Source organism: Salvelinus sp. IW2-2015, linkage group LG16, assembly GCF_002910315.2.
Source record: "Salvelinus sp. IW2-2015 linkage group LG16, ASM291031v2, whole genome shotgun sequence".
Lineage (NCBI taxonomy): Eukaryota > Metazoa > Chordata > Actinopteri > Salmoniformes > Salmonidae > Salvelinus > Salvelinus sp. IW2-2015.
Window position 1 is genome coordinate 6,948,727 of NC_036856.1, and position 14,524 is coordinate 6,963,250.

General features: G+C 41.5%; 1 protein-coding gene across 1 annotated transcript in view; it reads right to left on the minus strand.

The window, feature by feature from the left end:
• LOC111975824 (nuclear factor 1 A-type-like) overlaps window positions 1-13,938 on the minus strand; it is a 159,985-nt gene extending 146,047 nt beyond the window's left edge. The window contains 2 exon segments of the mRNA XM_024004433.2: window positions 7,513-8,041; window positions 12,955-13,938. Of these exon segments, the coding sequence (XP_023860201.1) occupies window positions 7,513-8,041; window positions 12,955-12,981 (556 nt within the window). The 5' untranslated portion in view covers window positions 12,982-13,938.
• Window positions 13,939-14,524: the final 586 nt, after the last annotated feature.

The window sequence follows — 14,524 nt, forward strand, 5'->3', positions numbered from 1 at the left end:
CACATGCCTCGGTCTCCCCCTCTCTGCTAGRGGTTTGCTGCTGGGGACGTCCTGGGCGGACCTGGGCATTAATGCAGAATTAATTAGCCCAACTTCCCCAGTGCCAATCTCCCCATCCGTCTGTCTGTCCGCCCCACTGGGATAAAGCAGTTAGTCCCCCACCACATCCAGGTGCCCGACTCTATACACATGCCAGACCACTGCTCACTATGCCACGCTAACGCTACGTAGCCTAGCCCCCGCCGCTAAAACATGGCATTGTCTCGTTTAAAAAGGTTCGGTCCAAAATACGAGATTTAGAACTAATCTCTTTTATGTTTTGCCTATTGAAAAGGGTATTAAGATTTCAAATATTGTGACATTGCCCATTCTGAAACCARTCTCAAATGCTTTGAGAGAGAGTGTGTTTTTAGTCATCAAATGAAGGACAAAGAAATAGACAAAGGCGGAGGGATAGAAGGTCCTTAAAACGGTCAAGACGACAAAGAGAGCCACCGCAATTGTTTTTGTTTGCTTTGTGATCGTTCATGCCTCAAAATCCTCAACTTAAACCAGACAATATGTTCCAAATCTGTACATTAGTAAGGATTTCGGGAGAGCTCAGCGTTGACAATGCACTTTAAAACGGATTACCTGAATTTGCCGTGCAATCAGGTTTATGAGATATTTGCCCACGGAGGGGGGACGCTGTTTGACAGAAATCTTACAACGTTTCTCCATCTGAGAACCTTATCTGCTTTGTTTAATCCAATAAAACGCCAGCGAAAATGGTTCAAAGTAAGGTCATATCCAGTGATATTAAAAAAACAGTACATTGTATCAGATCATCTGATCCCGGCCTGGGCTACTCCTTTGGCACAGTGGACCATGCCAGCTGTGGGATGTTTCTAGTAGGGCATCTGCATAGCAGCCACATTATTACTCGCCGATATCAAATGCTATGACAATGAAGCATTTTTATGAATGGGCRCCAACCTCAATTACAATGAATGGTACAGTGTGTGCTTGTGTGTATGCGTTTCTGTACCGCTGTACTTGTGAGAGCGTGGTGACAAAGTCATTGTTGTAGTCATAGCTATGGCAGTCGTGTGGTTACAGGGATTTAGGTGGGGGGACCGCGGTGAGTGGGTGGGTGGTGGTGGACCTAACCCACCATGTGTACTGCAGTAACCACAAGAAAAGGCTGTGGTTTATCCCACAACCACCTTAAATAGCTAAAAATTATTGTCATTCCTCAGCCTGTGGAAGGGAAATGAAATCTAAAACGGCTGTAACATGACAAGCCAAAAGTCAGCTGGTAGATATTGACAGATTTTGTTACTCTCAGAGAAACCCCCCCCGGGCAAGACAGCAAACCGCCATCTTTGTGTGAGCACCGATACAAAGGAACGGCTGGTGTCTTTTACCTTTCTCTGCACCTTGGTTTACAGCAGGCTGATGATCTAAACTGGCAGCAAACTAGCCTGGTGTGCTGTGTAAGGTCAAGTCCTTTCAAAATCCCTATTCACACAACCTGTAGACTAGGGTAGCGCAAAACCTCCATGGACACTTGGAGTTCCAGGCCAGTAAAACAAATGGGTTTACTCTTTACTTTTGAGCAGAACCTAAAAGTAACAGTGCCTCGAGGATGCATCGTCAAAGCTAACTAGTTTAGAGAGACGCAGCGCAAATCTCTTTAAGAGCTTAGCGGGAAATAGGTCAGACGTCCTTACAGACATTCGACACACGAAAACAGTTTGTTCATCTCTACCACCGGGGTCATAGAAGGCAAAGCGGCAATAAAAAATATCAGAGGCCCTGGACATATTCACATAGGTCCACTCAGTGGCATGTTATCTCTTCCAGCCAGTGATATCCTTCAATTGTGTTGCGCACAGCGAAAACAGAGAAGGTGAGATGAAAATGGGGTTTAATAAGCATGGCCGAGTTTATTTTCTATTTGAACCACATTCCTCTCCGCCAATCTACGGGCTGCTTTCTTTACTGCCACATTGCTAGCGATATTACCGCCGGCATTTAGGCTAACCAGTTGCTGTAGCCATAAAAGGACTCGACTCCAAACAAAAAAAAGTTCCAGTACTATAGACGAATARTCTGCATTGCGTCACTGACGCCTGGATTTCCATGTCTTGTCACTTTTCTGACACCACAACCCAACCATCAATGTCTTTCTCCTTTTTCCCCCTGCTTTCCTAGCCAGGGTCTTCCCTGCCAGTAAGTAGGTGTTGCCAGGTTAGCCGACCCCGAGGAGATAAAGATCCCCCAAACCATCCACAGTAAGGCCTTCACTGTCCCTCACCCTCACTAGAGAAAACACATTCTGTTTGCATCAAAGGCCCAGAGTCTTATCAAGAGTTTCTATCCTATTTACATTATCAGACAGTTGTCCACCAGACAGGTTTCCAATACCCTTCAGTCTACTTAAACTTGTCCAGAAGTGGCATGAAGTCGTGGTTAGCAGACTTTATATAGCATTCAGTCTGACCACATATAACGTTAAGTGGAAGCAAAGACATTAAAAAGTCTGCAAGCTAGCCAAGAGACAACTATTGATTTTCAATTATTTTGGGACTACTAGTCTCACTCAACACTTGTCTTTCATCCAGTTTTGTACATTTTCTGTTCCAAAAATACCATAGCATATCATTTTTACGACATTAACCATCAATGAAATGGTTAATTACCCAACAACTTCCAAACTATTATGGCCTATACTTAAATAGCTACTTAACCAACCTATACTCCAGGGCTATCCAAACCTGTTCTTGGAGAGCTACCGTCCTGTAGGTTTTCACTCCAACCTTAATCTACCACACCTGATTCTAATAATTAGCTGGTTGAAAAGCTGAACCAGGTAAGTTACGACTGGGGTTGGAGTGAAAACCTACAGGAGGGTATCTCTCCAGGCACAGGGTTTGGAGAACCCTGCTATTTGGCTTGCAGAATTACTGATACTGTTTAGTTTCCATTCAAAAAAATGMCCTGAAACAGTTTCTTCAGTCTATGCCGGCTAATTTTAACCGACTGGCCAAGCTGTCCCAAACAAAGTAAAAGTGGGCTGCTTTAACAAGAGGTCACGGATTCCTCCAAAGCCAGAGCAATCCATCCGCTTGACTGGCTGCTAACGAGGGGGGTCAAACGCCTAGAAGATAGGGTCAAAACTCTAACATCTTAAGCCATGACCTCTCTCACGTGTTGAGTGCTCCTGTGATAGTGACACCCGTTGCCGGGGTGAGAGCGAGCCCTAAATTAGCCCTGGCCACGCTGCCTGCTCTGGAGTCAAAAGGGGGGCCCGCCCTCTGACACCACATTGTTCCTAAAGATGACAAACGATGCTAGCTTGTGACTGTTGAACAACGCTGGGAAAGCCCTGGNNTGTGGCACTACATCATAAAACTCTCCCAAGAATTTAACAGATTGCAAAATAATTCACCAACAAGTAAGCCTAAAGATAGATAATTAAAGGCAAATTAAATTGTAAACTTTGCAAGTACAWACAGTCGGCAAGAAGTTTCACAAGAGTTGTTTTTGAGAATTTTGACACCCAGCTAATAAAAGTGCTCTACTATGTTTGCTGTTAAATAGGTTGGTGGCAGGATAGTGTTAGCACGGGGGGACAAGTCTCTTCTACCACCCCTTGCCCTTGCAGCAGTGGGGGATACATTTAATTACGGACTTCAGCTGTCCTCAAAAACCTCAACTTCGGCATCCGTGCATGAGGTCAGCCTCTCTTCAGATGGCTTTTAATCAACGACGCTTTAGAAATGCTCCACTGCTTTAAATGAGACCGAGGAAGAAACCCGATCCTGTGGGACGAGGAGACGAAGGAGCAAGCGAGCACACTGCGGACTTAACTCCACTATAGGCAGACCTCCATGCTCTGTGGGCACTCTGTCTCTTTCTTCTCCCTCTTGTTCACTCGCTGACACCTCATTCACAATCAAGCCCGGTGATAAAAAAAATAATCTAACTTCAGCTATAAGAATGCTGGCGGGAGCAAAGCGCCCATGAATAGGCTTACAAAACATCAAAACTCAGGATTTGGCAGCGGGGGGGATAACATTTTAGCCACAATGGGCATCAGCAACTTTTATTTGAGACTAGCATATAGTAAGTATACTGTCCCCAAAACATTGAAATGAGGGTCAGTGTCTCGTCTAAAAATAGTTTCCTTTTTTATGTACTTAGCATATTGCTAATCAGGGATTTATTTCTGTCCAATTATAACATCGTTGACTAAGCTGGTTGTGGAATTCATAATGAGGCCCATCATGCCTTATTTTGACAAAAACCTTCTAAAGGCTGATACTTTTGTGACTGGCCTAAGTTAAAATGAGCTCCCATTCCAGCCAGACTAAATRGTAGTACTGCACAGCTCTCAAGGTAACCAACCCTATAGGCTCATTTTAATCACACACGTTTTTATTCAGATTGGCCAAAATCACTACATAACCTTCCTCAACATTTTGAACTGAGATTGCAGTACTGTTAACGTAAAAATCGACAAAAAAAACGTACAAAAGCTATGAAAACAGTCTASAAAATATGTCGCTATAAGAATGTCAATGTGGGCAAATATCATGCCTAGCTCACTTAGGCTTCAGCAAAACCATTTGTTGTACAGAGGAAATGATTGTAATTAAGGTGCTCGGTTTGCCTGGTGAAACAGAGCTCTCTCCAAACCGTGATAAGAGCGTCTGCTAAATGACTTAAATGTAAATGTGATAGCTGGTGTTTGTGTTGCTGCCAGTGGAGGAACGAGCCCCTGCTGCCTCTTGCCAATTAACAATTTCTCTATTGGTTATTTGCACTGGACTTCACTCTCAGGGTCAGTTTTCATCGAACAAGCACTACTAATATCATGGTGAAAACGTACACAAGATTTTCCAAACTGTGGAAAGGCATCAAGAATATTTTGTTAAATTGCAAAATTTGTTTTTCTAGATTAGGATTCAGCTCAAGGGGAAAAAACATAAAACCATGTCAAATTCATTAGTTAATTAATTATTATGTATTTTCCACGGTTTAATCAAAGCTTTCGAATACATTAATTATTTATAGGAGAGGAATAAAATATACAGCCCTAAATTTGATATCATGTGGAGGTTTTTATATTTACCAAATAGTTAATTTTCTTGTGTATTTATAAGACTGCTTCCTAATTTCTAAGGGGTTCAGAAGCTCTGAAAACYTAAAAAATTGCTCCATGCCAAGTTTTTCATTCAACTGCCAAACACCTATATGAATATGCTACTACACTGTTGCGCACAGAAAACAGGAAAATAATTCAAGTGATATCTCACCCCAACAGCAGCCCATGTTGAATTAGTCTGAAATAGAAAACGTGCTGAGCAATCGTGATGGAGATAATTGTTTTTTTAGGCAACTGACTCTGTCGTCTCGCAGTGCGAACTTCCCCAAAATCTGGCCCATCTTAWAACAGCGAAGGGACGGGCCAGTGCGAGAAATTTGGCAGAGTTGTCCCGGTTTTCCCAGACTACTGCTTTATTGACCACTGATGAAATTATGGGTGTCTGCTACAGATAACATTTGTGTCTGCATACAGAGACGGGAAGGTGCTGTGCGGTGGAGTGTCTGCTTTTACTGGGGGCAAGTCCTAAAAAAAAAGAAATTGAACTTTATTTTGGTTGGGTGATTACTTGGTGAGTGGCCTGTGATTGTTCGTTGAAAGAGTGATTCTTGATGCCAACTACAGTACGAGTCAAAAGTTTGGACACACCTACCCATTGCTGGGTTTTTCTTTATTTTTACTATTTTCTACATTGTAGAATAATAGTGTAGACATCAAAACTATGAAATAACACATATGGAATCATGTAGTAACCAAAAAAGTATTATACAAATAAATATATATTTTATATTTGAGATTCTTCAAAGTAGCCACCCTTTGCCTTGATGACAGCTTTGCACACTCTTGGCATTCTCTCAACCAGCTTCATGAGGTAGTCACTTGGAATGCATTTCAATTAACAGGTGTGCCTTGTTAATCTGTGGAATTTCTTTGCTTCTTTATGCGTTTGAGCCAATTAGTTGTGTTGTAACAAGGTAGGGGTGTTATACAGAAGATAGCCCTATTTGGTAAAAGACCAAGTCCATATTATGGCAAGAACAGCTCAAATAAGCAAAGAGAAATGACAGTCCATCATTACTTTAAGACATGAASGTCAGTCAATACAGAAAATGTCAAGAACTTTTAAAGTTTCTTCAAGTGCAGTTTTAAAAACCAAGCGCTATGATGAAACTGACTCTCACGAGGACCGCCACAGGAATGGAAGACCCAGAGTTACCTCTGCTACAGAGGATAAGGTCATTCGAGTTATCAGCCTCAAAAATTYCAGCCCAAATAAATGCTTCAGAGTTCAAGTAACAGAACAGTTCAAGTTCACATCTCAACATCAACTGTTCAGAGGAAACTACGTGAATCAGGCCTTTATCGTCGAATTGCTGCAAAGAAACTATTACTAAAGGACACCAATGAGAAGAAGAGATTTGCTTGGGCCAAGAAACACGKGCAATGGACATTAGACCGGTGGAAATCTGTCCTTTGGTCTGATGAGTCCAAATTTTAGATTTTTGGTTCCAACCGCCGTGTCTTTCTGAGATGCAGAGTAGGTGAACGGATGATTTCTGCATGTGCGTTTCCCACTGTGAAGCATGGAGGAGGAGGTGTGATGGTGCTTTGCTGGTGACACGGTCTGTGATATATTTCGAATTCAAGGAACACTTAACCAGCATGGCAACCGCAGCTTTCTGCAGCAATACGCCATCCCATCTGGTTTGCGCTTAGTGGGACTATAATTTGTTTTTCAACAGGACAATGACCCAACACACCTCCAGGCTGTGTAAGGGCTATTTAACCACAAATGAGATTGATGGAGTGCTGCGTCAGATGACCTGGCCTCCACAATCACCTGACCTCAACCCAATTGAGATGGTTGGGGATGAGTTGGACCACAGAGTGAAGGAAATGCAGCCAACAAGTGCTCTGCATATGTGGGAACTCCTTCAAGACTGTTGGAAAAGCATTCCAGGTGAAGCTGGTTGAGAGAATGCAAAGAGTGTGCGAAGCTGTCATCAAGGCAAAGGGTGGCTACTTTGAAGAATCTAAAATATAAAGCATATTTTGATTTGTTTAACACTTTTTTGGTTACTACATGATTCCATATGTGTTATTTCATAGTTTTAATGTCTTCACTATTGTTCTACAATGTAGAAAATAGTAAAAAATAAAGAGAAACCCTTGAATGAGTAGGTGTGTCCAAACTTTTGACTGGTACTGTATGTACAGTACATTGGCATGCGCTCAGTGACAAGATTGACTCGACCCTCGAAACCCATCCGAGTGTTTTTGTCTTCGATTCACTGGACAACATTATCCCACATTCCATGTCCTATCACTAAGCAGAGTGAGGTCAACATTCATGTAACTCCAATTTCAAACAAACGTTGACGTGTTTATAGAGAGTTGAGATACAAAAAGAGGGACTTTACCTGCGTGCACAAAGTAGGCCAAGTAGAGGTCGAGCTCCTTCACAGAAACTCCAATGTGATGAGGCTGCACACACAGCCCTGGGTTCGAGCACTGTGGGGACTTTACCAGCCTTTCGCCATCAGTACTTTCGAGGGGAATACCTTTGAATAAAATGACCATGACCAGGTCCAACCTCCAGACTTTGTCTGCTTGACGCAGGCAGTCGATCCTCCTCATCTTACCCTTCTGGTCGGGGTTGGACAGCACGCAGCACGGGGGCTTCTTCCCGGTGACGGTGAGCACAAAATCCTCCCGGAACTCGGGCCGGATGTCCTTGCGGAGCTTGGCCAGAAGGCGCGATGCCCACTTCTGCTTGACCTCGGGCTTCTCGCTGAGCAGCTCGTCCTTCACCGCGCGCTCCTCTTCCTTAGACATGCGCTTCTCGTGCTTCTTGAAGTACTTTCTCTTGCGGGCCTGCAGGTTGAACCATGTGTAGGCAAACGCTCGCACGTGGGGCAGCAGTGCTTCGATGAAAGGATGGAATTCATCCTGTGGTAGAGAGGAACACAGGGGGGGGGGGGAATGATGAATGATTTGGTGGCAACACATTCATAGTACAACACTTTTTGTGGAAACAAAGTACAGAATCCATTAAATAAAAAGACCAAAAGCGGTCATTACAATTAATCTTGTGAAATCAGATGTGCCTTCAGTAAACACTAATCGACTCATTTGAAATACTCGGCAATCAAGGAATTGCACAGAATAACATACAGTACTACTATTAGATAAAATATAATTCCAGGCGGGACTTTTCAGAGAACAAACATTGTCCATTTCAGAATAATATGCACTGTCTGCCACATTTATATTTATGAGTATTTATGTCATTTTTATTTGCAGCARTTGGGCCCGTGCCATTAGCATTAGCAGAGCGGGCTAATGGAGGAGTTTCTCTAGGCCGTACGGAGGGAGCAGTGTGAAATAAGGCCTGTCTAGGCCGTGTCTTGGCTCTTTGGCAAGAATGTGGGTCTGTGGGGGTCTGCCAGAGAGGACAGAGAAAAAGCAACAGCCGAGCGGGAAAGCAGAAAGTCTATTTATAACTGTTCGCCATGCAAACATATATATACTTGCGCACATACACACACAAAGAGACACACACACACAGGCATGCAATATGTACAGGCACAAACATTTCACTCTGAAACGGTTCAAAGACTGGTATATTGTGTGGGCTTTTACCAGGGACAGCTCCCTGTACAGCTATTACAGCAAGAATGTGGATAGATGGCATGTTGTGGATCAGTCCCAATTTTGGTTGGTTACACCTGCTACTAGCAGTCACACACTGGGGCTTTCGCTGAGAATCTGCTCCCTCTCATAATCTGGCCTAAAACAGGCAGTGGAAATGTTACAGCACGACATTAGAGCTAAACGAAGCAACACAACGCAACAAGGCAAACAACCTCAGAACAACTCTTTCATATTTAAACTAGTCTCGCATCTGAAAACTCACAAGAATACTTTTGAGGGACAAAGACATTTCCATGGATTAATGACTACTACCATTAAATCTARTGAACCGACGATCATGGTTACTGTTAGTCTGTTCCCATTTGACGGACATTTTAAACAATTACAGTATTTAAAAAAAGAAAAAGAACAGAGTTACCAAAGAGATGAAAGGTGCCTACTCCTTTAAAATAACTGYTTCTAAAAAAATCAGGAATATGTACTAAAAGCGTTTATAACCGAATGAGATAATAAAATCTTTGCCTTTATATAAAACAAATACCTCAGGGCATACGGATACAACATTTGAACTAAAACTWGTAAGTGTGCCAAATCCAAATACTCAGCCTCAATTTTGTACAAGTATGCCACGCTAGATCATGCTATAAAACGGTATGCTACATGAAGCACCAGAGCAGATATGCAGCTCTTCTAGGTCGAGTGTTTACATGCATATATACAGTGAGTAGAGTTCATAGCTTGTCTGGACTGTGTCCTACAGAGGGCAAGCTAGGCTAGGCACAGAACTAACAGTTATATTTTTAAAAGCACCAATCAAATCCAATCAAATTAAATAAACAATGACAAACCACCACTCCAATTTGCAATTTACAACAGGGACGTATTTTCATTTCCCAAACACTCTCAGTAGAGGTTGGCAGTGATGTAGTGAGTGGTCGGAGTACAAGGAGACATGCTTCTGATATGAGGCCAGTTTGGAAACCCAGGGTGGGTCTTGGCTTCACCTCAGGCCATCTTACCACCCCGGCCACGCAAAATGTARTCAACTATTCAAAGATAAAAGATCTTTGAACAAATCTTGACACGTGCGGAAACCTCTGACTGGGATGGCATGTGGTCACTAATACATGTTCTAACACAAGTTCGCGAGCGCAAACGCAAGAATAATCATCAAGAATACAGCTGAATTCAAATATAATACAACCATATACAATGACGCSACACTATTCCTCGAATTTCAAAAATACTTTTACGCCCTTGCCTCATAGGCATGAAAATTGTATTGTTTGAGCTTGGGTAAAATCCAGTAAATGGCTTATCCAACTGCCTTCAGCGACACTCTGAGTAACTTCAGCCAATGTGCTATGAAATATCACTCCTCAATGGCTGATATTATGCATTGTTATTTGTGGTTTCTGTATATAATATAGTTCTCCCCTGTCTCCGGGCCATTTGAACAATACCTGCATAGTCTATATTTGTTTTTTTGCTTCTTCACAACATTAATGACACACACACACACACACACAAAACGTACACGTGACACAACTATTTTATGTAGGCCACATTTCAATATATATCATCCACGGCAATTCCATTAACAAAACCCTAGAAAATAGTATATTCACTACTAAAAGCGTGTCAGGAGAATTGTTAAGTACGAAACCTCCAGCTGTGAAGTTTTTTTTCTTTCTGTACACCTTGGTGACAAATCTAATGTTTGCAAAGAGCAGGCCTGTAGCAACAACTCATGAATAACTGTAATTTAGAAAAGCAATGTTGGTAATCTCCTCCTATTGACACCCACGCTACCCACACCACAACACAGAGGCAATTATGACAGTGTGTCGCCGAGCTTACTCTCGCCTCTTCCTGCCCACAACAGTAAATGTACTTAAACAGAGCGGACGCCTCACCATTGTTAATCAAATTGGAGCAATTACACAAAGGCAAATCTTCCTGCTTTTACAAAGTTGCAGCGGACTCAAACAGCCTCACGTAGGCCGTAAGGGGCATGTATACTTGTAAGTGTTTCCCCAAACCCATGCAATGTACACAACTGTTTCTATCCCTGCATCTCCTCCACGACTACACAAAACGGTACCATGTGCCTCAAAGACAGGATGCAAAGGCAAATTCTGGGAATTATCAATATTTTTTTCTATAAATGCACAAAGAATGCAAATGTTAKATTTTCAATTCTAGGTTAAATATTCTATCCTTTGCAGTGAACAAAACATATGGAAGTTATTTAGGCCCTTCTCCCCCCAAAAAGCCAAATATAATTGAATCAATCGAAAGCCTTTGATTATGGAGTGATCCTGACTTAAAAGATTTTAGACTTGATGAAACACTTTTTGCCCTAACTGAATGGATAAGAGGATAACACACACACACACACACAAAGTATCTTTGTATATCATTCAACTCGGAATACTTATACTTAATTAGCCAATTAGTGCAGATTCTGCTTTATACAGTTGAGATGAATTGTATTGCATGTGAATTCAGTCTCATTTTAAGAAATTAAAAAACATATCCAGGCAAAATTTGTATGAATTAATATTTTACATACTCAAGCGAGCCATTTCTGTAAATGTCCCTTCTCAAGTTTGTGTCCAACTAATATCAGGTTTCAGTTCTCCTTTAGGCCCATTTCGGTCTTGCCTCAAAGATGCACTGTACATTCTTATCACATAATTATAGATAAATATTCAGGACGTATTAGTTATGCTTGGCACTAGAGGTATTGGAGCAGTATTGGTTTCCATTGTAAAGGTTGGCAAGTCCAGGACGAGAACCCATCATTGATATCAAGTCAGGTGTTTGTCATTTACATACATTTACAACCAATAACGTGGTCATAGTGACAAAATGTTTGGGGGGAAAAAGTATATCCCAAAAATWAAAATWAAAATATATGAGAACATGAAATCAACTTAGGGAAAAATCATAATCGTATTTTAAGATCATTTCAAACTTAAATTATGTTGATAGTTAAATATAACTGACATGAGACGAGGCCAATATGCCTGTTGGTGGTCAATAATAAATCAATTTCAAAAACAAATACATCTTGTCAAATCTTAAACAAACCCAAAACTGTATCATGATACATTTGATACATTATRTTAATTTTATTTATTTTTACACATTTTAGGTAAGCCGATAATGGTTTTAAACACCAACCACATGGATATGCAACTGACCATTTAGCAAGCTATTCAACCTATGTAACGTTCCCACCTCGACCACCTTTTGATTAGGCCTACAAACCACCATATTTCGGGTAATCAAACTCGAACAAGAATCAAGTTCAAGAAAACGCAACTATCTTCGGGAACAGAAAGTTGTTAGTAAGTCTAAACGATCATCTTAGTTATTGAGCATGCTACATAGTGTCAGTCATAGCCGTAGTGCGCAAAAAAATTAAAAATAAAATAAATAAACATTATCCAGCGAATAGAACAGTAGCCTTGAAACGTGTAATGTCCTAACTTGTGCTTTCCCCGTGCACATTGATCATGACAAAGTTCAATGCCCGAGAGTGGCGGCGACTCGATTCAGTGGAAGAGGTGTAAAGAAACACAGCAACATTTTAAATTCATAAAAGTTACTGCTGCCAAAGAACAAGCTAAAATCGAACGCTTACAACACTGATTCTAAGTTTGAAACTTTTGGGATACAAGTTAGACCCAGCAAAATGCTACCTTTTAAATATCGCGTTTTAGCAGTAATCAATACAAAGTGACAATTGCATGCATGTTAATGACTCCAAGTGCAGAGACCTATAGGACGCCGTCCAGCGGAGCATTGGAAAATGATGTTGCCACCTTTTGTAAAATAACATTGTGTGCATTCATTCATATCAAATATGTGGGAAGATGATAGCGTGCACATGTAACTTATAGGAAAGGCCATCTTCATTTTAGGACTGTAACTCAAAAAGAAGTCCACGTGAAAGCGCGCTCGACATCGATATAGGTCTAATATGAACTAAAATAGACATGCATGTATATGTGTACATATGTAGGAGATAGGCGCCATCCGCCATGTGTTATTTAGTTCAGATGGCTCTGACAAACCAGGAATGCTACTGCACACAAAGTTACTTGTCTTGAGCAACGTCAGTCCATTTCGCCCTGTCCCTGAGGAAGAAAGCATAAATGCAACAAAAATGGTTAAACACAGACGAAAGGCTCACTTACCTGTGTTAGGCATAGCGGAGAATACATATCTGTTGTATCTAATCTTGGATGTGGAGGGTGTATGTATGTGTGTGTGTTTGGGTTACACGAACGGGTCTGCGTGTTTATGTGTGTGATGGTGTGTGAGTGAGTGTGTGTGTATGTGTGAATTATGTGTGGGTGTGTGTCCGTGTTTGCCCGTGTATGCGTGATGGCTGTGTCCGTGATGGCTGTGTCCGTGTTTTGAAAAGAAAAAAAAGGAGAGACAGAAGGGAGAGAGAGGGAAAAAATAAAGCCTGCTTCTTGCTTTCACATTTCCAACTCTGCGAACTGCAACCAACGCTTCACCACCCCATAGAGCTGAACTTTAACCCCGCCTCGAGTTACACTGCTTCCACTTTCCGCACTCATCTATTGTACAGTGCAGTAAAAGCCGTAGAGCAGTCCCTTCGTTGGATAACTCAAAACTTTCACCAGAGGCATATTCAACAATAAAAGAAAAAGTCCAAAGGCAGACTAGCTGCAGCGGAGAGGTTAAAAATCACGGGAAATAGGAAGAAAATAAGTCATCTTCGGACAGTGCTAATCTTGTTCTCATACTAATACCATTACAAAAAAATGCTGATTGTCATACGTTCGTTCTTCTGAACTCGATATGAGTTCTCCCATTCACTCCGGTTTCTCGAAGAGACAAAACAAAGCTCGCAACAACCGAAAGCATTGAAGGCATGTGGTGCGGCTGGCTTCACGGTGGAGCGAACTCCGAAATGAGTCTGTCGGATTTACGAACAAGGAGGGTGCGGTAGTTAATGAAGGTGATAATATCCCTGAACACCCAAACAATTGCTTGTTGCTGAAGCCCGACAGCTGGTTTCCGTTTAGAAAATGATCTCTAACAGCAGACGATAAAGTGAATCCGTGTTGCGTCTGTTCTGTCTACGGCGACAGGAGCCACAACCGCCTGCACCGAGTTCCATACAGATACATACAGTTCACTTTTGTCCACAGTGCCTGAAGGACAAACTCTTGTACTCCCCTCTCAGCATAGCTCCCAAAGTATACACGGTTTATGGGAAGTAATGAGACCAACATAAATACAATGAACATGTAGAACAGAAATATATGATATATATATGATATATATATATATATATATTTAAATGTTCAAATTATAGGCTGCCTTATCCTGTCTACTTGAGCCCATTAGCCCCGGAATGAAATGGCTTTTCAAACAACGCAAACCTATCAATTTCAATCAAGAGCAGGACTCGTGCAAAACTGCCACACCACCACTGCTAAATAAATGTTCTTATATGATGTTTAACGCAAATTAGACCGTGTATGGCCGTGAAGAGTGGGCTCAAGAGATCACCACACACTATATAAGGGATATACCGCCCCTTTTGAACAAATGCTTAACTTTCAAATTCGTCGGACAAAGTAACAGGCTTTTTCGGTATTCCATATTATTTTTCGACCCCTATCCATATTTACAACAAGTTATAATTATACTTATTTGTATTATTGTTCATTGTTATTATTAAGCTATTACTAGGCTTTTAGCCTATTGGTATTGGCCTATTATTATTGC